The 22,783-nt window shown below is 48.4% G+C and overlaps 2 protein-coding genes across 2 annotated transcripts in view; one reads left to right on the forward strand and one right to left on the reverse strand.

Moving 5' to 3' along the window:
- NINJ2 (ninjurin 2) overlaps positions 1-11,292 on the forward strand; it is a gene marked incomplete at its 5' end in the record, with an annotated part of 45,808 nt that extends 34,516 nt beyond the window's left edge. Inside the window, 3 exons of the mRNA XM_084263718.1 lie at positions 8,634-8,865; positions 10,186-10,381; positions 11,227-11,292. Coding sequence (XP_084119844.1) covers positions 8,634-8,865; positions 10,186-10,349 — 396 coding nt within the window. The 3' untranslated portion in view covers positions 10,350-10,381; positions 11,227-11,292. The remainder of the gene's footprint in view (positions 1-8,633; positions 8,866-10,185; positions 10,382-11,226) is intronic.
- Positions 11,293-17,676: 6,384 nt separating this feature from the next.
- The window catches only part of B4GALNT3 (beta-1,4-N-acetyl-galactosaminyltransferase 3), a gene marked incomplete at its 5' end in the record, with an annotated part of 66,343 nt that continues 61,236 nt past the window's right edge, over positions 17,677-22,783 (reverse strand). The window contains 6 exons of the mRNA XM_084262991.1: positions 17,677-18,060; positions 18,790-18,916; positions 19,644-19,797; positions 20,251-20,323; positions 21,048-21,201; positions 21,793-22,091. Coding sequence (XP_084119117.1) covers positions 17,952-18,060; positions 18,790-18,916; positions 19,644-19,797; positions 20,251-20,323; positions 21,048-21,201; positions 21,793-22,091 — 916 coding nt within the window. The 3' untranslated portion in view covers positions 17,677-17,951. The remainder of the gene's footprint in view (positions 18,061-18,789; positions 18,917-19,643; positions 19,798-20,250; positions 20,324-21,047; positions 21,202-21,792; positions 22,092-22,783) is intronic.

Genomic DNA, 22,783 nt, shown 5'->3' on the forward strand with positions numbered 1-22,783 from the left:
TCCCAGTCTTGTCTATTTTAGCCACAGCAGCAGTGACACCCTCTAAAGCATAGCTCAACGACTTGCCATAATTGATCCACGAACAGGAGCCATAGCCTCAGTCAGAGAGCAACCAAACCACAAGCAGAAATAATAATGCATTCACCCCACACAAAGCAATACTAAACCCATGGCAAGCAAACGTGACAGTTCTTCAGCCAGGCTGAGAGAGATGCCATGGATGTGCTCAGCGGTACTAGGAGCTGCTCCTACGCACGGTCTTTTCAAGTGTGGCCCCTTGTCTCCTCTCCAGGTTACCCACCACACCAGCCTTGGCCAGACAGTAGCCGCCTTCCTTGGCACAGCGGGTTCCCAAGCAAGAGGCAAACCTGTGAGCCAGAGCTTAATGGAAGGGTGTTAACGCTAATTGAATCTGAACAGCCATAGCCATGCATCACTTTGCATCTTCTCATGTTAAAACGCAAGAGCCATTTGTTGGAGCACTCTAATGTGTTTAAAAACCTTCCCAGGGAAGGCTGATGTTGTTTCTAAGCTGACATTCCCAAGCAGCCTGGCACAGACTTGAGATACCACTCTGCAGACTACCCTGAAGTCCAGTGCTAACTGCAAGGGCCTGACCCCGTAACCCTGGTTACTGCCTCACTAGTGTCTATATTCAATACCTAGCTGAGCCAGCCTTGGGAAGAAAGAAAGAAAAACCCCAAACCAACAAGAAACAATACAAAAAGATTGTGTTTAAGATTTTATGAAAGTTGAGATCAGCAACAGCACCTTTTTTTTTTTTTTTAAACATCTGATGGCATGAGGCCAACTGTGATGTGACACAGCTCAGAGTGTGTCAGCCCAGGACAAAACCAGCAGATTTAGCCTTTTTAAAACCAGAGGCCAGTTGAATTTCCTGGCAGAGAAGGACACTAAGCCTGGCAGTTTTTTAAGAAAGAGAATATGATGCACCCAGGTGATACTAAGCCAGCAGGGTCTGTTTTGAGGTGCTGGTCAGCATGGCAACAGGAGACAGACGCTGACCCACAGGACAAAGACAATGGTAGCACAAATGAAACTGGAAAAAAAGCTCTGTGGCTGAAAGACCTTATCAATAATAGAGGGACCAAAACCCCTGAGTTTCACTGTTTCTGTATATGATTTCATCAGCTCTGCCTCTGTTGAAACCCTCAGTTGTGTTCTCCCCTTTTTCCACCTGGATTTTCACAGTTTCCTTCCTGTTGAGAGCTCCGAGCACTCAGAGAGCGACCAGGGGCACATACACATCAGAATCAGCAGATGAACCTTAACTCCCTGCCTGGAGTGATGTTTAGCTGGGAAATACTGCAAGAGGCAAAGCCTCCTGGGAACAAGAAAATCACCTACCTGATTTCATCAGCTTCAGTGCATGATGAATTCAGCCCACATGTATTATGTGCCCAACACAGGTACATACCACATGTCTACTGTGGATCTTGGCCATCTCTCTGCTTTCACATAAGCTACATGAGCGTTCTCATTCTTTCACAGATGGGGAAACTGAGATCCAAGGAGGGGAAGTAGGCTTCCCTAAGTCACACAGCAAATGACAAATTAGCCTTGGGCTTCCTCATGTGAAAAGCAACATCGGACCGGGGCTGGGATGGTTCTGTGTACAGAGTTGCAGGTCACTATGTGAACAGACCACAAGGGACAATTGCAATATGCTTGTCCCATTCTAAGATTTTATTATTTATACCCTACACAGCTGTACAAGCCATAGGCAGAGGAGAGCTGGACCTTTGGTCTGATCCAGTACAGCTATTAATGTGTTCCCTTGATTTTGGAAATCAACCTGACTCCTCAGCATTTAGATGCAAACACCCTTGGACTTGGAAGAAGTTCAGATTTAGGACCTTGCTTTAGGAATGTTTTGTATTAAAGTGATTTATATGAACACATTTGCTCTTTGGATCTGGCAGCAGCTGCGATCAGGCCCAGCTTTTCTTAATATTTTGGGCCATAAGCCATCCAGCTTGGGGATTTATTCATCTTAACGTGTTTAGCTTTGTAAGCACAATGCAGTAGTTACTGTTGTGCCTCCCGGCTGCTCTTCCATTTTTTATAAACTCATTTTCTCTGCTAACCTACTTTTAATTTTTTCCTGTAAAGCTGTTTTTAGTCCTTCCTTGCTTCCCTGCTCCCCACCCCCTCTCCCTCCCCCTCCCACAAACACTGGGATAAAACTGCTCTAGGTGCTAAACACTAGTGACTTGAATAGGCTCCAGCTTCTATATCCTGGCTTTGGAAATAATTGTTCCCACTAATCCTTTTGAGTGCACTCCCAATTCCATACATTCAAAGAGCTGTGTCCCCCTCCCTCCCCCAATTGCTTCTGTTCAACAAGCAGAGATCATGCATCAGCACATTGTAATTGCTGGTGCAAAGCAGTTCTTGAGCCCCCAGACTCACTGTTACTGAGCTATGGATAGAGGCTCCTCCACCAGCACCACTGCCCTTCCCACCTTATCCTCATCCCAGCTACCTGGAAAAGAAAAATTATCTTCTATTCCAGCTCAGGCCTGCAGCGTGCCAGTCGATTCCTGGATCCCTTCAGTTCGGTATCATAAATACGCTTAACGAGGGAGTTTAATATAGATTTGGCAAGGCAGTTATTTGAACAATACATAATTTATGTTGCCCTGTAGCATGGGAAGCTGTGAGTGGCATCTGAGAGTGAACAGATTCAAGAAACTCACCATACAGCAGTGCAAAGTGCTGAGGGGGAAAAGAAGGGAGGGAAGGGGGAAAGGGGGAAAAAGGAGACAGCAACCCGAGGAAGGTGTGCATGAAGGAACAGAAGAGCTTCACAGCAGGAAAAAGCATGAAAGAAAGACAAGGTGAAAGGCACAGGGTGAAGAGTGGAGAAGGAGAGAAGAGGGTGAAAGGAGAGAGGAGTAGCTGAATAGAAGATGCAGACAAGGGCAGAGAGGGTCTGCAGGATGAGGCAGAGATGAGAAGCAGCATGGAAAGGGAGAAATGGAGGGCAGAGCACGCACGCTTGCTGTGACAAGCAGGTCTCTGCAGGCTGCAAGCACTACAGCCAGCCGGCAAGTGGAACCAACTGCTATGCCAGCCGCAGGGCAAGCGCGAGGAGAGGCACCCCGGCTCTCCTGGGGCTCTGCTACCTCGTGACTCACCCCCACTCCTCTGCTCCCTCTGCCAGCCGCAGCCAGGGGGCTGCTCTGCTTCCCTGCCCGCTTCCAACCCTTCAGCTCTGTGCAGTGTTAGGTTTGGCTGTTATGTCTCCTGCGCAGCTTGGACTTGGGGAGTTGCAGTGAGAATTTGAGGCCAGCACTTCAGCTGGGGAACCAAGCGAGGCTCTACTGGCAGTCTCACCTGACTGCAACTTTCATCCCTCTATCAGTAACACCCCCTAGTTCAAGGACGAAGGTCCCAAGTGCTGCACCACAGTGACATCTCCACCCAAGACAGCTCACCAAATTTGCCTGTGTGAGATGAGACACACAGGAGGTGGATGAAGCAAGTGGAGAGTGGGAATTTGGCAAGACTGAAGAACACACAGTGCTTAGCAAGCACACAGGAGCTGTGCATGCCCTTTGCTTGGGCTTCTATTTCTGAGACGTTCTAGCCCTTGGTTCTTGGAAGTTACTTTTCAGTTGTAGAGCTCTCATGCAAACCGTTGGTGTCAGCAAACCCTTTGTTACCCATCACAGAAATGGAGGAACACCTCATAGAAATGCCCACATCAGGACCACTCCCATGCACAGGGAGAGCCCGAGTTACCAGGAGAGAATCCCTGATTTATTTTCTGGGGTTTACCCAACATGAATTGAAGGCAACACAAGCACTTGGCTCTCTACAGGACCCCTGGCGAGCAGAACAGATGGCTATATTAAAAGGAAAAAGCCCTAAGCACAACAACTGGACTAACTTCCACAGAGTCCGAAGAGGGGGGCTGGCCCTGAACACTCAGTTTTCTTTTTGCCTGCAACATCCATGGCAAGGTTTACTATTACTTTTGCTCATGAAATGCTGCCAAGGCGCTTGCTGTTGTGCCAAGCAGGAGAGAGCCAGCCTTTGCCTTGCAGAGCTCCTAACATAGTTGGTATTGACTGAAGCGTTCCCTGGGTGTCCCTTCTCTTGCACGCGTGTGGCTGTGCACAAACAGGCTTCCTCACCTGCAAGCTGAGGCGTAGAGCTCTGTGAGGGACATCTGACCTGCGGGTGGGCAGGTAATTGCTGCCGCTCCCGGTGCCGCCACGGCCACCATCTGCGCCCAGGCATGACACGTAGGCCAAAAGTATTGAAACTGGCTCAGTTCATCCCAAGAGAAATGGTCAGGAGCTGCAAGGACCAAGCTTCTTGTGAAAAGCAGGGCAGCCAATAACCAGGCACTCCAAGCGTTGATGGAGAGCGGGGCCTTTAATCTCTCCGCTTCCTGTCTGCGGGAAGGAAACCGTGCTCCTCTCCTACCCTGCAAGATGACGACTCTGCGTGCTTAAACCTTCATCAACTGATGTTTACAAAGTACTTCTAAAGCTGCCAACTGGCAAATCCTGTGGAAAAACACACCAGATTTTCCCTGGTGCCTGATGCTGTGTGTGTGTGTGTGTGTGCGCGCGCGCGTGTGTGTGTGCACGCACGTGCCTGTGTAGCTGGCTGTTTCTCCTCTGAGATCCCCCTATCAGGCATCTCCACACCTACCCTCCCCGTGCACAGCCTGCATTCATGTCTGTTTTCTTTGGCGTCCTCTGGCATTTCCCTCGGAACTAAATGGCCAATAATACAGTGTCTCCCCAGATATCCCCCACTGCCAGAGTGCTCCCATGAAGAGGATTATCATTCCCATACTTGGGAGCCTCAAGCTCTTCCATTATGTCTTTCAGGCTGTTCTCCCCTGGGGATAGGGCTACAAAACCCACAAAGCACACAGATTTGCAATTAGATCCTTGCTGTAGGTTTTTGGGGTGATTTTTTAAATAATTATTTTTTGGCCCTAAAAAATACAAGAAGAGAAACCAAAGTTGCCCAAGTAGCTTTAAGAAAGCTCTGTGCTCCCCTTGGCCCAAAGCCTGAAAGCTTTAGAAAGAAGCATTCAGACAAACCTCCTCCAGAAGTTTTCAGAAGAAAGTAGCTATTTCTTGTAAAAATAAAAGCAAAGAATTTCCCATGAAAACTAATTTCAGTGGAAATTTTTCAGGTAGCCCCAGTGAGCTATGGATCTCAGGATGCCCTCTGGTGCCAGAGATAAGTTTCACAGACCCTGGGACCTGCCAGCTCCCTACAGCAAAACTAGAGATTAAGTTTTAAAAGAAAAAAAAAACAACACACACACAAAACCAAACCAAAATAACCCCCAAAACAAAATACAAACAAAACCAAACAAACCCCATACCACAGGGGAAAAAACCCAGACACCACCCTACTTCTGCTGATATTCATGCATCCTTCTATAAGCATTCCAACAATTAAAAATATCAATAGAAGTGAAAGTTAAATATTTGTGTGAGAGCTTTGAGCACGAATAAAGCCTCTGGTTTACAAGACATCGACGGGTGCCTCACTCAGCCTCTGTAGCTATCTGTGTTGCTGTGCCACGTTTACACAAAAGGAAGCAGAAAGGGGATTTGCAAAGACTCTCTGCTGGCTTCAGCCTGACCTCAAGCAAGGAAAGAGGCTGCGTCATATGGAAAACCAAAACATCTGGAAATCAGAATCGGGAGCCAAGCTTCAGCACCAGTTCAAGCCAGCGCTATCGTGCGACTGGACTGTACTTTCTCAAGTCCTAATTTCCCTACCCTTAAGAAGTGGGCAATAAGGACATAGCCCCATATTTGGGAAGTGCTGCATACTGGTAAGTCCTTTTTTTCCCAGCGGATGTGCTGGCTCCCCAACAACGTTTACAAGATAAACTTGATGTCTGACTGCCAAATCCAGGTTTCTTCTCCTTGGCCAGCGGGGAAAAGAAAAAGCAGCAATCCCGACTCTCAGAAGGGGAGCGCTTTCAAAGTAATGAGAAAGACACCAGCTCCCGCCTGGTGACATAAATCCTCCTGATGACCTTTGACATACGCCCTGTAACTTGACTTAGGGCTCTGTTCACCGAGCGGGAGTAATTTGATCTCCCCAGTGATCCTCTGTAACTGCCCACAGCTGACTGGGCAATCCTACTGCAAAGAAACCTGCGTGGCTTCGGAATCGGCTCCTAAACCACAGCAGTTTATGGGGCTGAACTTTAAGGGAAAAGCAGAAACTTTTTGAAAGACTGGAAATGCATTGTGACAGCTTGAAAACGCACAAGGATGGCTGCATCGTAAGGACTTGGAAACAGGAATTACTTTTCTTTTATTGCTCAGTGCAAGGGTTTCCCAGATCCCCTGACTCCACATCAGAGAACTGTGGTGGTGGCTACCTCTGGCACCAGAGCAGGGAACGTGCCATTGCGCTTATCCCCAGGACAGGCACCCATACAAAAGCCTTCTGTTTTCACCGGGACACAGAGCTCAGCACGTTGCAACTCTGCCCCCTTTCACGCCCCACTAGAGAGGGGTGTGGGGTCAGCTCAGAAGGAGGATGTGTTTGTGTTCAGCGAGGGCGCCTCCCGACGTGCTTTATTTGTCTCCACACTAGGACAGGGAACAGATGTCTCCGCCTCCTTGTACCAGCCACTCATTTAACAAAAGCTCTGCCTTGTTTGTGCTGTGCCCTTGTTCCCCCACCCTTAACTCATCATTACGCAGCGATAAACTGTGAATGCCCAGCCTTGGGAGGCTGCAGGGTGGAGGGATGACTCTTCAGGAATAAAGATGTAAGGACAAGAAAGGGGTCAAACATTGCACCACTTGGTATGGGTGTACTCTGTTGCAACCGGATCACGGGCGCTTAAGCCAGCTGAGCAGGGGAAATACCTAAATCTAGGTTTTTAAGACACATGCCCAGCACCAGACCTTTTGCTGGCCTCCTTTCCCCCAGACACAAGACCTCTGTCAGAGTCCTTACCAGCTTTCGAGACATCTACTTTTATCTTCTTCCAGTATCTTTTAACTTCTACAGCAAGAAATACAGGCTTTGCAAAGGAGCCTCTTAACCACAGTAACTTTACTGTTAGAAACCACAAGAATTATGTACTTTAAGCTATCCCAAAAAAAAAGCCCCAAAGCACTTTCTTACGCCAAGCTGGCCCTTTCCTAGGGATCCCAATTCACCAATACTTCACACTGGACACAGCCATTCCTGCCACACACAAGGGGGATCACAGGCACAGGCCACAACCCCCTTGCAAAGCGCAGCCCCAATTTCAGCATCAGACACACAGCAGCATCCAGCGAGCACTCCCCCAGCATCAGTGGCCTTGCTCACACTCCCACCCCTGCTCAGAAAAAAGGGGTGCACAAGGACCAGAGACAGGTTACAGCTAGTTCTTGGAGCGGCTTCCTCACACAACACCCAGAGCACAGAGGAAAGATTACATTGGTACTTTATCCAGTAGAAAAAGACCAAAAAGAAAGGACTTACTATTTGATGCCAGCTCAGCCCTATCTCCAGCATGCACAAGGAGAAATCTCTTCTACCACTCTGAGCAAACAATGTCACCTTAGCCTCACAGCCAGCCCTTGCCTCCAGATTTAAAGGGTTGTCCATCAGATACCGCTGAGGGCAAGGCTGCCAGCCTTCACTACAGCAGACAGGAGTCTGAATAGCCAGAATTGAAGGCTGACTTCCACATGGAAGTGTTGTTGTTCTTTCTTTCTAAGAAAAATAATCACAGCTGGCTGCAGATATATCCAAATCTTTGGTAATTGTTGCCTTTGCTAGTGGTTTATTACCAGCTGATGACATTCTGGGTGAATTGTAAACTATCATCCCCTTTTCTACCTTTATTTTTTTCCTCCCATCATTTGGGTCAAGATAGCTGACAGAGGACCTCACTTAACAAGAAAGAGAGAGAAAAAGTGGATGGCTAATAGCAGCCAGATGACCCACAGCTTGTAATTAGGTTAAGAGCAACCAGGTGACTTACCCCTTGTAAATACCTGTTTCTTTCTGCTGACAAAAAACTTGCTTCAATGAGTGGTTAAGGTTAGGTGTGATGGACCCTGTGCCTTGTCTCAGAGTGTTTCAGTGCCTGGCATTCTGAAGAAATAGTGGCCCTTGTTTCAGAAACAAAAAAGTGGATTATTCTATCTGCTCCCACCTCTTGTCTCAGAGAGTAGTATCCAGGAATAAGTGTTTGGAGGAGACATTGACAGTCCTTCGAACACTCAACCTGAAGAGCTCTCTCAATCCCCTGTAAATTTAAGGCTTGTCTGTGCCCTGAAGGAAGAGAATTTAATATTCCTTGAAAAAGCCCTGGCTGGGGGTAATCTACATTATTGGAACTCTGGTCCAGCTTTGCTTTCCACAAAAACACCCAGTATTTTTTTAACCTTGCTGAGCTCTTGATCCCTGCAAGTATCCTGTGCCTAATAATATCATGAGGCGGCTGTGAGGGGAAGCTAAGTGCTCTCAACACATTTAAAACACGCAACTTTGACCCTTTCTCAGCCTTTCTGGATAAACCCTGTGGGGAGGCAGCAGCCCATTTGACACGGATGGGTCTGTTGGCTTAGCAATTATACCAGTTCAGGCTGTCTCTCCTGTCTCCCCAGGGCGTGAATCCTCGGCTCCATATTAACGGGCCCATGAACATCAACCACTACGCGACGAAGAAGAGCGTGGCAGAGAGCATGCTGGACGTGGCACTGTTCATGGCGAACGTCACACAGCTCAAAGCAGTGCTGGAGCAGGGGACATCCTTCCAGTACTACACCACCCTCATTGTACTCATCAGCATCTCCCTCTTCTTCCAGGTGATGATCGGGATTCTCCTCATCATCACTGGTAAGGAGTCCACTGAGACATACGCATGCTTGCAGCAGGGGTTGTACTCCCCATGACTTGGCTGGCAGAGGGGTGGGAAGGGAGGAACCTCTTCCCCCAAATCATTCCCCCTGGCACCAACTAGAGCTGGGGGAGGGTTGAAGACAGCTTGACATGGGTGGTAGGGAGGTCTGTGTTGCTGCTTTTCAAAGTGGGGAGTGAGTTGTTGTGGGTTTTTTCTTGCACCACAGCTCTGAGCACTAGTGTTCCTTCACTTCCCCACTGCTGAATCACTGTCATAGGGAGAGCACTGGGATTTGGGCTTCCTGCAGCCCATCCTGTACCATGCCCCTTCTTGCAGCTCCTGCAGATACCACATTTTAGCTGTATCTTTCACCTCATTCAAGCTGGGACCTAACCAAACAATTTAGGCAGAAGTATTCCCTGTATTAACCTCGCATTTAACCAATCCCACAGTTCTATTGCCACACAGGCAGTACATTGACGTCAGCATTTCAGGCAGGCTTGCCTGGTGCTACAATAGATACAGGACTTGCTATGTTTCAGCCTGCAAACTTGCCCAGCATTAAAAGTCTGCGGAATGCTGCGTTTTCCTGCATATCCTACATGAGGTTTTATGTGGAACATGGGATCTGAGGCTATGGGAAACCCTGTGGCACGTTTCTTCCCCTGCCCCATGTGGCACAGCCCTTCCCAGCGGCAGACGTGGTGGCTGGAGCCAACTGTAAGGAGAAGGGGGACAGGGGTCCCCAGTAACCAGAGCATTCCCAAGTCTGGACTTATAAATGCTCATCAGCTAGGGCTGATCTCATTCATGTACCCAGATATCTCTTGGTCTGCAGGCAAAGAGGGGGTTGATAGTTGTGTCAGCACATGCATGAGATTTGTGTGTTAAGGAGGAACTGGCCTCCCAACCCCTGTATAATGTTGCTGACCTTGTCCCCTGTGTCACCCAGGCTTCCCTTGCCATGTCCAGTGGCCATGCAGTGCGTGGGGGGACACATGGCACATGCCTGGCCAGCATACAGTAGTAATTCAGTTATTTAGGTTTGGTCCACTGGAGGGTCATGGCATCCCCATGGCAAAACAAACACAAACATACACAGCATAATTTTTAAAAAAAAGATATTTGTCTTTTTATCTGTCCTCCCATTTCATACTAAGGCAAGCTGTGGCCATTGTAAAGTTCCTGGGACTGTCCCTCCAGCTCTGGCTATAGAGCCCAGGGGCACCATGGACATTTGCCAGGCAGGGAAGGCTTGCAGGGGGACTTGGAGTCAAGCTACAAATCTCCCTTTCTTTATGTATTGTGTCACACAGCTCGTTTGAACCTGAATGATGTTGCAAAGCAACCCCGCCTGAATATACTCAACAACGCTGCCACAGCCCTCATCTTCATCACGGTCATCCTCAACATTTTCATCACTGCCTTTGGGGTTCAGAAGACTGGCCTCTACCCTACCAGGAATTTTCGACCTTACTAAGTCATGGGACAATGGAGTCAGCTAAGAAAAGGGTGAGTTCCCATCATTGCCAGCCCCTGGCAGGGGTCTCTGCCTCACAGGACATCACTGCGAGGTGGAAAAAGCAAAGCTGCACAAATTAACTCCGGCTTTCCAGAGCCGCGTTGCTGTCCCATCGGCATCCAGAACCACTGGACAAAATCACCCTAGAGGAAGATGATTTCCTTGCTTGGTCTTTTAAAGTAAGAACACCAAACATCCCTACTGCTGTGATTCAGCAGCAGCAAGTGTTTTTCAGAAGAGTGCAAACCTGATGCTAGATAGGGATAGCAGTTGTGCATGGGAGCTACATTTGGGCAAGAAAACTAGGTGCCTTCTGGGAAGTATCCAAAGATGGAAGGGTTATCTGGGCAGGAGAACTGGAAGGTGCTGGGGAGGTGGGGGTGAAAGAGGTCTTCACAACAGCCAGTGTGGTCTGGCAGGGGCTGTTTTAAGATTTTAACTCTCATTTTCAAGACAACCAAATAGTTGTGCTCCCATTTCAGGTGAGATGAGGGAATGACATGGTCTTTAGGTCAAAAGTGCTTGAAGTCAAGAAGCAAAGTTCACACCTCTTGCTAACATGACCTGCACCACGTAAACATAGTTTAAATGCAACATAATGGGACAACGGCCAGCAAGAAAACTTGACAGACACATGATGCAAAGGTCAAAAGCCTCTTTAAAAACACTGTGGCCTAGCACTCCAGATGGATGCAGGTGCTGAAGAGCAGCACCCCATACCCACAGGGGTGGCCATGGTGCCAAGTGACCTGTTACACCATGACGGCTACTCTCCGCCCGTGCAGCGCAGAGGAGCCTGCTGCAACCTCATTTGCATTTCTTGTCTTCCCTGCAGGGTCTTTTCCCAGTGCAACGAGCAAGGAAAGCTCTCCTCTGCATTTATACCGGCCAAAGCAGCAGCTCATTGACGAATCCAGAGAACTAGTTGAACTTTGCGTGCATTTCATGGTGCGCCAGCCCCTTACTGTAACGCTTCTGTAGTTCTGAAAGGGTGAAATCTGCCTTTGCCTTCTGAAGCTCCAGCAAACTTTGGTACAGAAAGCTGCAGGAACAGCAGCAGGTACACAATTTCAAAGTGCTGTTCTGTAAATCCCATCTCTTATCTTAGTTGCCTGCTTCATATATTTGAGATTGGCTCACGTTGTAGAAAAGACCAAATGATTTACTTTGTAAGCTAAATAAATAAACAAACAAAAAAGTTCAGCTTGTGTGTCTCAAGCATGACTTGCTATACTTAAAGCAATGCTGTCTAGTGATTTATCTTCCAAATGTTGGAATGGATTTCTCAAACAAAACAGAACAAAACCAAAAAAAAAAAAGAGGGGGAAAAAGACATTCTTGTGGGAGGATAGTAAAGTGTATGTATCTCAACGTAGCTAAAACCACTTTGAATGTTTTCCTAGTTGTTTAAAAATGAAATTAAGTGTGAAACAGTTAAGAAAACAATCTGGTATTTCCAACATTAAGAAAATTAACAATGACAGAAAATAGGTATTATGGTCTGATATCATCACCAGGGACCAATCAACCAGGAACGGTACGAGAGTACTCTGACAATGGGTAGGAGAAAATGAAGAAACATTATATATAAGGAGACACCTTAAGCTTATTGCCACAATGAGAAATGGCAGATGCATCATGTATTACTTTATTTTTAAAAATCACCATTATAATTTAAGGTGTTATCATTAACATAAACGTTTTTTTAAATAATGTAATTTTTACATTGACAATGCTGGGAACTCTCATGTACTAAAATAATTTGTTTCCTTTCAAAAAAAGTCTTTGAATTAATGATTTTTCAGACTTTTTTGGAAAGAGTAAAGATTTTGGAGATTAAACTTTGTAACCCTGTAGTCACACTAAAAAATGTATGTAACCCTACTTAAACAATTACATGTTTTTCTGATTATTAAGTGATTTTTTCATTGTACAGCAGAATCAGAGTTCAATATGGATTTTTCACTCTGCATACATTTCCCAACACTGAGAAAGAAATGTCATGGAGCTATCCACCTATTTGTCTTCAGTAGCTGCTGGGAGTGACTGACACTTCAGAAACCAGATACGGGCAGATCTGATTAGCGCTCCCTGACTTTACAGACCTGAATTTCTGTCTGAGTCACAGGGGGTGTTAGTCCTGGAGAGCACGTGAGTGAGCTTGCCTGTGATGGCTGGTGAGGCAGGACTACGGGTCAGCACCAGCTGGTCCCCACAAGTGACAGTGGCTTTTTTGCAGCTGAATGAAAGCTATGTAGAAAGAGTAGGGTGGAAAATGCCAGTTACATATTTACCGGAATATGAATTCACAAAGCTCAATGCAGCTGTTTGGTGAAGCAGGTAAAGACTTGTTCCCCCTCACTTTCTGTGGGGAAAGGCAGGTCTGGAGTGACACTGCTGCTATCTCTGTCCTCAGTCTCTCCTGAGATGGACAGCAAAGAGGGGTGACTGGGAAGCCTCTGCTACCCAGCTCTCCTCTAGCAAAAGGCTTCACTTGTAGAGGCAGCAAAACTAGTTCCAGCCAACACAGACCCACCAGTGAAGGGCTTTCAGCCACTGCTGGCTCGCTGGGTTCATGAAAAGGTAAAGCATCATGCATCCCGCATGCAGATCCCAAATCCGGGATTCATTACTTCACAGAGCAGGAGGCAAAGCCATTAGCACTGATGGCTGAATGTAAAGAGAGAGGGAAAATTAAGTAAAGGTACAGCTGGGAAAGCAGCAGCGAGGGGAATTTCATTACCAGGTCTTAACTACAGCATCATCAACTCGGAATGCTGCCAGGTCAGGTACGGCAGCATAGGAGGCCTGCCTAAGTGGAGAGAGCTTCCCATCACCCAGCCCCAGCGAGCAGAAGACCAGCAGCATGCTTTTCCCCTGTCACCTTTAATAATTGGTTCTCGTTATAATGGAACTAGCCTTATTAGCAACCTTGGCTGCCTTTTTCCTTTCTCCATGTCTGACTCCCATTCCTGCCAAACTTTTTATACTCAAAGGAGGCAGAGTTGAAGGGAAAAGGGGCCAAGTTTGAATCTAAATGAGCAGCTGCCACAAAAGAGCTGCCCCTCTCACCCCCCCACCCCCATTTGTGTAGGCTGTGCCAAGCACCAAGCTCTGGTCTAGGCTTTCACCTGTGGTCTTCTCCAGGTTTTCTCCCCACTGCTTGTGAGAGGGACTGCTTCACTCTTTGCATTCTTTCTCCAAGATCACGTAACCTTTCTGCTTTCCTGGAATGGATATTTGCCCAATGTTTCTACCTTGTTTCACATGATAAACCCAGGAAGACATGAGACAAACTGGTTTCTTGCCATCCCACTTTCTACAGCCCTAAAGGGGACCAAAACAGGTCTTGCTCCTGGCTAACTGCGCTTGCTGCATCGCCGGCCCACCTCTTTCTGCAGAGGTCTCTCTGGCTTGGGCAGAGAGGACCCATCTCTCTGGTATTGACTACGCCTTCCGTTAAGTGATGCCACAGGAGAAACATCTGGTTTTTAATCCCCACTGCATGGTGATGCAGTGGAGAGTAACACAGAGACAGAATCAAGCTCTCGTAGGAAGATGATGTATTTATAAAACATATATCCCCCAGCTCTAACAGAGTGGCAGCCCAGGAGTGGTCTTGAAGGCACAGAGCCACTTTAAGGCAGATAATTCAAAGGTACAACTGAGATTTTTAACACAAGGCATCAGTATCTAAAAAACAATCAACTTCAGACATTTGTAGGCAACAAGAATAGGTGAGATGTTCATACTGGGCAAACCTTAAAGACAATGACAAAACAAATCACATAAGAATTTTCACACAATGCATTTATCAGCAAAAAAGCCAGCCCTTCTTCATTCTCTTCACTGGTTCAAAAAACAAGCCTCAGCCCCACAGTTCACGGTCCTGAGGACGGAACTGGCATCTGTGGGTAGAGCCACCTTGCTGTGCACCCCATGCTCGGAGGCCCAGGGTCCCTGGCCTGGCCACATCCTGCCACACGGAAGGTCTCTTCTGCAGCATGGCCCATCACCTCCCCAGCTGCCCACTGCCAGAGAGCTGCTGGAGCAGCTCGCTCCTGCCTACCTGGTACGTGGCAAATCCCGTGCAACTGACTTCCTCCTGCCATCGAGGCAGGACACAGCCAGGATGCACAAGGCCAAAAACACAGGGTAAACGTCACCACAAACCCAGGCACAACTTCCTAAAAATTCCCTTGTGACAAATGAGTTTAACTGGCAGGGCAGTCACCTTCGCAGCCATGGTGAAGTCAAATTCCCTCCTGGTCTCCGTGAGCTGTGCTGGACCCAGAGATGAGCCCTCCTTGCAGTGGCAGTGCATGCCATGCAACACTAGTGATGGGGTGAACCAACTGCTGATCAGGGGCTGTGGTGGCCTGGCCACTGCCCTGGATGGCCACACGCTTTCACTGCATGGCTGTGGGGCCTCCTGCTCCTGCTATGCTCCCTGCTCTCCCTCTCTTCATGGCTCTGGGGAAAAACACTGCAGGTTGCTTTGGAAGAGGGGCAACAGCCTCAGAGCAAAGCTTGGTGTTGCTCCTGCAAGATCTGCTGCTGTCAGGTAAGCCTAGGGTCATGTAGCCCCCTTCTCTCCCTACAACCCACAGAGGTCTCTTGAGTGGGTGGGCTGGAAGACAGCTTTTGTCCCCAGGGGTTCTCTCCAAGCTCCTCCATGGAGGCTGCTAATTAGCACTAATTAGCACCAATTAGTACTAATCAATCATGCTTATACCACAGTGCTTAAATACCAAGTAAGAATCTCCACTGGGCTAAAAAGGGAGGAACATTTGCGATGGCAGCTTTGACAGTGGGGATACTGGCCATCGGGAAACTGGACTGGAACCCACTAACTCCTTACATCTCCACCAAGGAGTCCTCACAATCTGAACAGTTCTGCTTGCTGCTGGCCTGGTTACAAGGCATGAAGGAAGGAGCAGAGTCACAGCTGATGCATGGGCGCAAAGTCCTCAAATTCTGCTGGCAGTGCTAGAGTGAGGGCTGCACCCTACTTTCCAGCCCACTGTTTGCTGACTGTCTTCTCTGGTGAGGAAGCAGAGTTACCCATATTGCTTAAGCCAAGTGAGTTACCTTCTGGATGCACCTGATTCTTACCAGTGACTGCAGATGAACTCCAGCTGCTAACGTTAGGTGCTGCAGACCACAGCTAGCACCCTTCCTCCCTGTGCCTGACATAAGGGCTGCCACCAAATCCATCCGCTCTCCATCTGCCAAATGGGCATCATGCCATTCTCTGCCTGATGGGGCCAAATAACTGGGTCCTGCTCACACCTCTCCACATCCCAGGGCTCAACCCTTCCCACCAGCCTCTCCCCATTCCACAGGGATTGCGTGACAGAGCCAGCCTGGACAGGCCAGAAAGTCCTGGAGCCTGAAGAGCAGTTCACCTGCACACTTGCAGGGTTGTGCCTGTGTTTGAGTGTAGCACATGCTCCGACATGCACCAAGAGCATGACTGACACTGCACATTCCAGGCAGAAACAGAGATTACTACAACACTGCATCACAGGGCTCTGGCCTCCTAAACTCCTGTAATACATTTTTTAAAAAGTAATAGTGTTGACTGTTGTCGGCTTCTTCACTCCCACCCCAGCTGCTGTGTTTAATTTCTTTGTCTCTACATGGGTAAAGTACTTTCCCTCAATAAAGAGACCGATCTGGCCTGGGAAGAAGGCTAAGGCTGCCTCTTCTGAGAGATTCAGTGCCTGCATTCTGGGAAAGGCTCTGTGAACTCAGAGACACAGCCATCTCTTGTCTGCTTCCCACCCTAGCTGCACACTGCACTGTGACACTTTCTGAAATCTGGCTGACTTTTTTTGACTCCATCAGTGACAAGACCTGGGCTGAGGCAAGCAGATGATCTGACAAGATTCCTACCTCGCCTTCCAGAACTTGCATGTTCAGTTTTCTACTGCAATAGTGGAACTTGACTCGTCAAGCACCACAGAATTAATAATAGATGAATGCCTATTCTAAATTGGCATCTGCTCCATCAGCATAAAAAGTGAACAGCTCTAGCACCATGTCAGCACTGTGTGTGTGTCCTGCCTACCTCCATTACTCGCTTCTCAACAGCTCCCACAGAGCTGGGCACCGTAAGCAGCATCCTGCATCACACTCCTCCCTGAAGCCTGAAACCAGCAGCAGCCTTTGCAGCACCATATGGGGACAATGAAGCTTCAGTGTAGAGCACCAAACGTGCTGGGGTTTCTGGTTATAGGGGTAAAAAATCTTTAATGGGAGTTTTAGGGGATGAGATTTCCCTGTAGCATCAGGACAGCTGTAGATGGAGATTCTTTCCACAGTTCTTGGATCAATGCCCACATGGGTCTGCCCATCCTTTCATTCGCTCAACACTCTTCTGTCCTCACTGTTCTTTGTGCACAGTGTGCATGCCAGGGCCTGAGGCCACCTCCTCCATACTGGGCTGGAGCTCCCAGGACTGTTGCAGAGATGAAGCACCAACAGCTGGTTCTTCAACCAAGAAGCTGGTTCTTTACATTAAACTCAAACTATGACAAGACATAACTGTGAGGCCATAACTTATTAAATTAACCTTTAGATGCTGCATAAATGTACAGGATTTAGAGAGCAGAATACTCTGTCTCCTCTTTTTCTGACAAAATCACAATATTTTGACTAATAAAATATTGCCACTTCTTCCCTGCTAGGGTTTCCCTGATATCATTAGGACAAACACACATGTCTGTCAGATAAGGCTGCAAAGTTCCTCCTGAGATGCCCTCCTAGCTTCTCTGTATAACCCCTCCACTATCCTCAGGCAGTGGATTGATCACCCCCTGCCACCCTGCCCAGCTGCAGGCAAATGTGGCTCTCATAAGGGAAGTGTACTTGCATCTCCTTCCATGTCCCATAATTTGCTGAATATGAACAGTTTTTCATAATGGCTAAAGTCAAAAAAACAGAGAAACATCTAAGCACCAGCAGCCTGAAGTGCCTATCAGCTCCTCTGCATCCAGATTCCTTGGACCAGCATACCATGGGCATGTAGACACAATACACTTCTGAGAACTTACTTTGGTCCCCAGTCCAAAAGCAAGGATATTGGAGTGATGGGGAAGGAAGGAAAATAGGCAGGGTTGGGGGTGGGAGGGGGGCGGGGTGTGTTTGTTTGTTTTCATTCAAGTATTGAACAAGAATCTGCATTACTCTAAATAAACCATTCTGGGCTTCACTGGGATGTGTGTTTGTTTGGTTTGCACTGTGCAAGACTCGAGGAGCAATATGGCACCTCTCCCACTGTACCGTCCGCCAGACTGCATGGCAGGATATCGAGTATTTCAGTTGTCGACAGCTCCCCCAGGCACCTTCCCAGCAAGACACAGATCCCACATCCTGGATACAATGACTCACAAAGGAAGCTCCCGCACCCCTAGTGTGACCATCCCTTCCTTGGCTCTACCATCCCACTGGAAGGTCTTGGAGACAGAGGAAGAGTTTGTGTGCTCGGCTGCGTGCCGCAATAAAGTGCACATCGAGATGGTGGACAGGGCTGCTGAGCAGCTTCGGGGTTGAAGGCTACAGTGTTTTCAGCTGGCGCCGGTTCCACATGCCCCGCTTCGAGTGAAACCAGTGGAAGAAGTTTCTCAGGGAGAGACGCTCCACTTCCAGCCCGGCCTGCAAGATCCTAATGGAAAAGAGAAGAGTACATTCAGAAAGGAGAAACCTTGATCGCAAAGGTACTGGGGCAGGGGGGTGGAGGGGTCAGCTCATTTCCATAAACAGGCATCTAATGACCCTGAGTGCTTATGCATCCTTGAGATGGCCAGGAGCAGCCTGCACACACCAGGCTAGGAGGAAAGACAGCTGTCAACATGGGACTGCTCAGGATGTTAGTCCTTCTGCAGTCATCTGACACAGAAAAGACAGAACAGGCCCCAAACCTAGAACTACAAACCTAAAGGCAGAGACCTCTCATCATGAACAAAAAGGTAATTGTAACTGTACTTCATGATCTTTAAATGTCTCTCTGACAGTTGCTCTTCTGGGTAATTGCTATATGTGGTAAGGGAAGTCTGAGGGACCCAAACTGAACCCACTCTGCACTGCATTCCATTGCTTGAAGAGAACAAAGTCCTCATGATCATCAGTGCATGATCTGCCCATGGCAAATCTGCAGCGTGGCTGGGATATGGCTCCTCTCTACTTTTATCAGTGACTGTAGTTGGGCATTTTGGGTCTACTTGCCTGCTAGGTTTGAGGTCAGGATATGGTCAAAGCCTCTCCCGCTCTGACTAAGCTTACAGTGGCATTAGTCACCTCAATCTCCTCAGATCCCCACTCCCCTAGTCATTGGTCCTCCAGGATGTAGTGGGTCTTCCCTCCTGAGCACAACAATGATGGAATAGATGTCTACCTGTCCAGGAGTTCCCAGTCCTCTCCTCCCCAGCGGTCCCGAAACTCTTTGGTGTTCATGCCTCCAATCTTGTCCAGGTCAGACTTGTATATGCCCAGAAGGCCAAACCCATTCACTTCCCAGTAGCCTGAGGACAGCACAAAAGAGACATAGGTATGTTGGTGCTTTGAACCAATGATGACTCCAGCAGCCCTGCTGGAATGAGGTTCAAGCTACTTTTAGCACAACGCTGACACCAGAGAGCCAACTCAGGATGAGCCAACCCTCTTAAAGCTTCGGGAAGTGAGAAAGGCTTGTGGACAGACAGCAAGGGCTGTCCTGTGAACCAGCTAGCAGAGCCTCTCACATCTCCTGTCTGGCAGCATAGTACCTAAGGTACCTGGACCGTTCCAGCTTCAAAATGTCCTGTGCTCAGAAAGCCACCACTCTCTAAAGGAAATCTTATGCTCAGATGATCTGTGCCAATTTCCTCTCCCTGACTTAGGTTAGTTTCCCTCACTCCTGGGCTACCAGGTCTCCTCAGGACAGGCTGTGCTCCCTAGGAAAAGAGAGGAATGGACAGAAAGGAATAAAAGATGGGCTTTCCAAGTTCTTCAAATCCATAAAGAGCCCTAGGAGATGAACAGGAGAGACATCATCTAAAGGGCTCTGCTGCCTCTTTGATCGCAGATTCCAGGTACCTGACACTGTTAAACCCCATCCTGTGTCTAATGCACTCTTGCCTACTGGCCCTGTAAGTAACTTCAGGTCCAGACCTTGACAGCACCAGAGGAACAAATGTAGAGGTGCCACACACCCTGCCTTCTTTCCCCATTCCCCAAGGTCTGAGCCAAAGTGGCTCCACTCCCTCTTACCGTCAGGCCGCTGTGGGGACATGCCACAGTGCAGCCTCATGACCATGGGTGCAAAGGCCATCTTTCCTTCCACACAGTGCTTCCGGATTGAATCAATGACTCCAGCTGGGAAGTGGATGTGGAGGTCACACAGGAAAATGATACTGTGTGGGTCCTGGAACCGACCACACCGGTTGGGGGAAAAAAAAAATAGGTTGACTTTAAGTCTTTCTTGAGGGGCAGGAAGACAGAGACAGGGGAGTGAATTAGAGTGCCATTTGTTGCTATATCAGAAACAGAGATCTTAGAGGCTGGAAAAATGGGCACTGAGTGGCTGTTCAATGATGGGTGTGAAATACTATGACTATGACCTGGCAGAGCCAGTATCACAAAGCTCCTACTACTGATTTCCCTCCTGATAGTCCCAGCAGGCAGACCAAGGACTGCAGACTCCTTAGAATGGAGGGTGAGACCCTTACCCTGGAAGGACAGAAAGCACACCTACATTTGATCCTTCTGCTTGGCTATCCCTTCCCTAAAGAACAGTGTGTTCAGTGTAAAAGGCAGAGGTAGCGCCAGACACTTACTAGAAACTTCCCTGTCCACCCTGAGGCCCTCCCAGGCTTACCTTCACGAGGTCTATCCCCGCCTGCAGCCCAGCAGAACGCTCAAAATTCCCTGTCAGCTTCAAGTACTGATGGCTGGGGGTCAGACAGGAAAGAGATGTTCAGTGCATGCACACCAGAGAGCATAGAAAGCACTGCTACAGTGGTATATGCTGTGGAGCTGCCCTTGCCCCCATGCACCCTCTCAAGGAGCAGGAAAGCCTTTGCTGTGTGCATTTACCAGCTCAGGACTGCTCCAGGACCCAGGGTGCCCTGAGGGTCTTCCCCCTTGCACAGCCGGGATAGGGCAGGTCCTAGTAAAAGTCTTTTCAGGTCTAGCCCAGCTCTATCCTAGGACCAGACCTCTTACTGGTAACCCCGGCACGTAAATGAAATTACAAGCCAAGGCTGGTTCAGATCAGAGCCAGACAGTTATTCCAGCAAGTGGGGTCCCCCAGAGGTTTCCACACTCTCAGTCCCACTTCACACAGCCTTTTTGTCATCTCAGTCTCCCCCTGCCCCATCACTGCAAGACCTGCTTTCTCTTCTTTCTTGCAAACTTGACCAAAAGCCAGGAGAAAAGAGATGCATCTGGCTGGACAATATTGCCTGGCAGCTTTGTGACACTACTACATGCAGTGTGCATGTATGTACATGCTAACAATACATTCATGTACATGTGCAAGGTCTGGATGGATGTTCTCTTTGGGTTTCCAGCAGCAGGAGGCCGTGGCTGGTCAATACACAGATATTGGCAGGTATGCTGTGTTTGTTGACATATACATGTGCACAGGGTTTTATGACCGAACGGCACTCTCACCGGTGCAAGGTAGACCTTTCTAGAGCCTTCTCTACATCCATGTCATCACTGCTGTAGTCTGTGATGATGACGTTGAAGTACGGATCCTTAGTGACTCGGAACAGCTCTTCCATGTCGGAGATGAACTGCAGCACCCAGCGTGCCTGGTTTTTCACTGGTTGTATCGCAATAGGGAGAGAACCAAAGCAAAACTGATTGCAAAGACTGTGTGACTTCACAACAGGCGAAGCTTCTTGCCTCCCCTCCCACCCAGCTAACATTGCAGCGATGCTGAAATAGGCCCAGGCTGAAAACCTGGACCAATGAGACTGCAAATAGGTGTGGGTTCTTCCCCAGTGTGTGATGGGAGTTTTCTTTGATCTTACAAACCACGGGAGTTTGGGTCCTATCATATTTCTGAGGGGGGTTTAACTAGTAGAGGGCAGAAATTAGAAGTGTCACAAATAAGACAAGAGGAGATGGCATCAAGTTGTGCCAGGGGAGGTTTAGATTGGATATTAGGAAAAAATCCTTCACCAAAAGGGTTGTGGTGGAGTCACCGTCCCTGGAGGTGTTAAAAAAATGTGTAGATCTGGCACTTTGGGACATGGTTTAGTATGTATGGTGGTGAGTTGGTGGCTGGACTTGATGATCTTAGAGTTTTTTTGCAATCTTAAAGATTCTAAGAAGGTTGAGCTGGCCCAGACCCGCTGTTCAGGACAGCCCTTGCAGGACTCCCCACCCCAGGGAGCCAGGTCCTCCTTACCTGGCACCACGAAGTGAACCATGGCACGGTGGTTCCAGGAAAAGCCCTGGGGCCAGCACAGCTCTGGCTCATTTGCCACAGCCATCAGGTGCCGCCGGCGACCCCATGCCAGGTTCCTCATCTTGCTCTCCTCATCATCGTCACTGCCAACGCCATGCCAGCCCCGCGCAAAGATGTACTCGGAGACGCGAACCAGGCGCCCTCCCTGCTCCAGCAGCTCCAGCTCCAGCAGGTAGCGGCTGCCCCGCATCCGGTCCTGGCGCTTCTCCACATTCACAACACGCTGCAGCTGGAACCTCCTGTGGGAGACACAGCTGGGGTGGACATGGCCCCCGTACATCATCCCCTCTCCCACATCCAGCCCATTCAGCTCTGCCAGGCTCTTTCCTCCTGGCTAGCACAAACCTTTTTTGTCCCCAGCTTCCCCTGCTCTTTGCTGCACTGCTTCCAAAGTCCCCTGGGAAGGTTTAGCACCTGTTTCCTAAATCCACAAGCATGTGGGATTAGATCTGGGACTCCAGCCAAGAGAAAATAGTTGGCAAGGGAAATGAAATAAAGGTGACACAGAAAACAACAAATGTGTCTGAATGATTGTAGGGCTGGTAATAGTGTGTGTATTCAACACCTCCTACAACGAACTTGGCACAAGGAATATGTTTGGGCTAGTGAAACTGGCTGATGACAGCTTATCAGCCAATAACATGGAGCAGGACTGAGCAAGCATACAGCAAAAACTGGGGTGAGCTGTACATTCAGAATGGTCAAAACAGGATGAAATGCCAGGTCACGTCCTTTCAGATCATAACAAGGATTTTCTGCTGTAAAACGGACACTCATCAGTTAAAAATGATGAGAAAAACTTGCTTGTATGCATCCGTTAGACCATGACTGTGACTGATGTGGCCATGAAAAAACAAAAGATATCTTAAGATGTAGCATGACAGCTACTTCCTGCATGGATTGGTAACTAGTAACAGCCATTCTATAAAAC

The sequence above is a fragment of the Gallinula chloropus genome (genome assembly GCF_964237585.1).
Source record: "Gallinula chloropus genome assembly, chromosome: 1".
Taxonomy (NCBI): Eukaryota; Metazoa; Chordata; class Aves; order Gruiformes; family Rallidae; genus Gallinula; species Gallinula chloropus.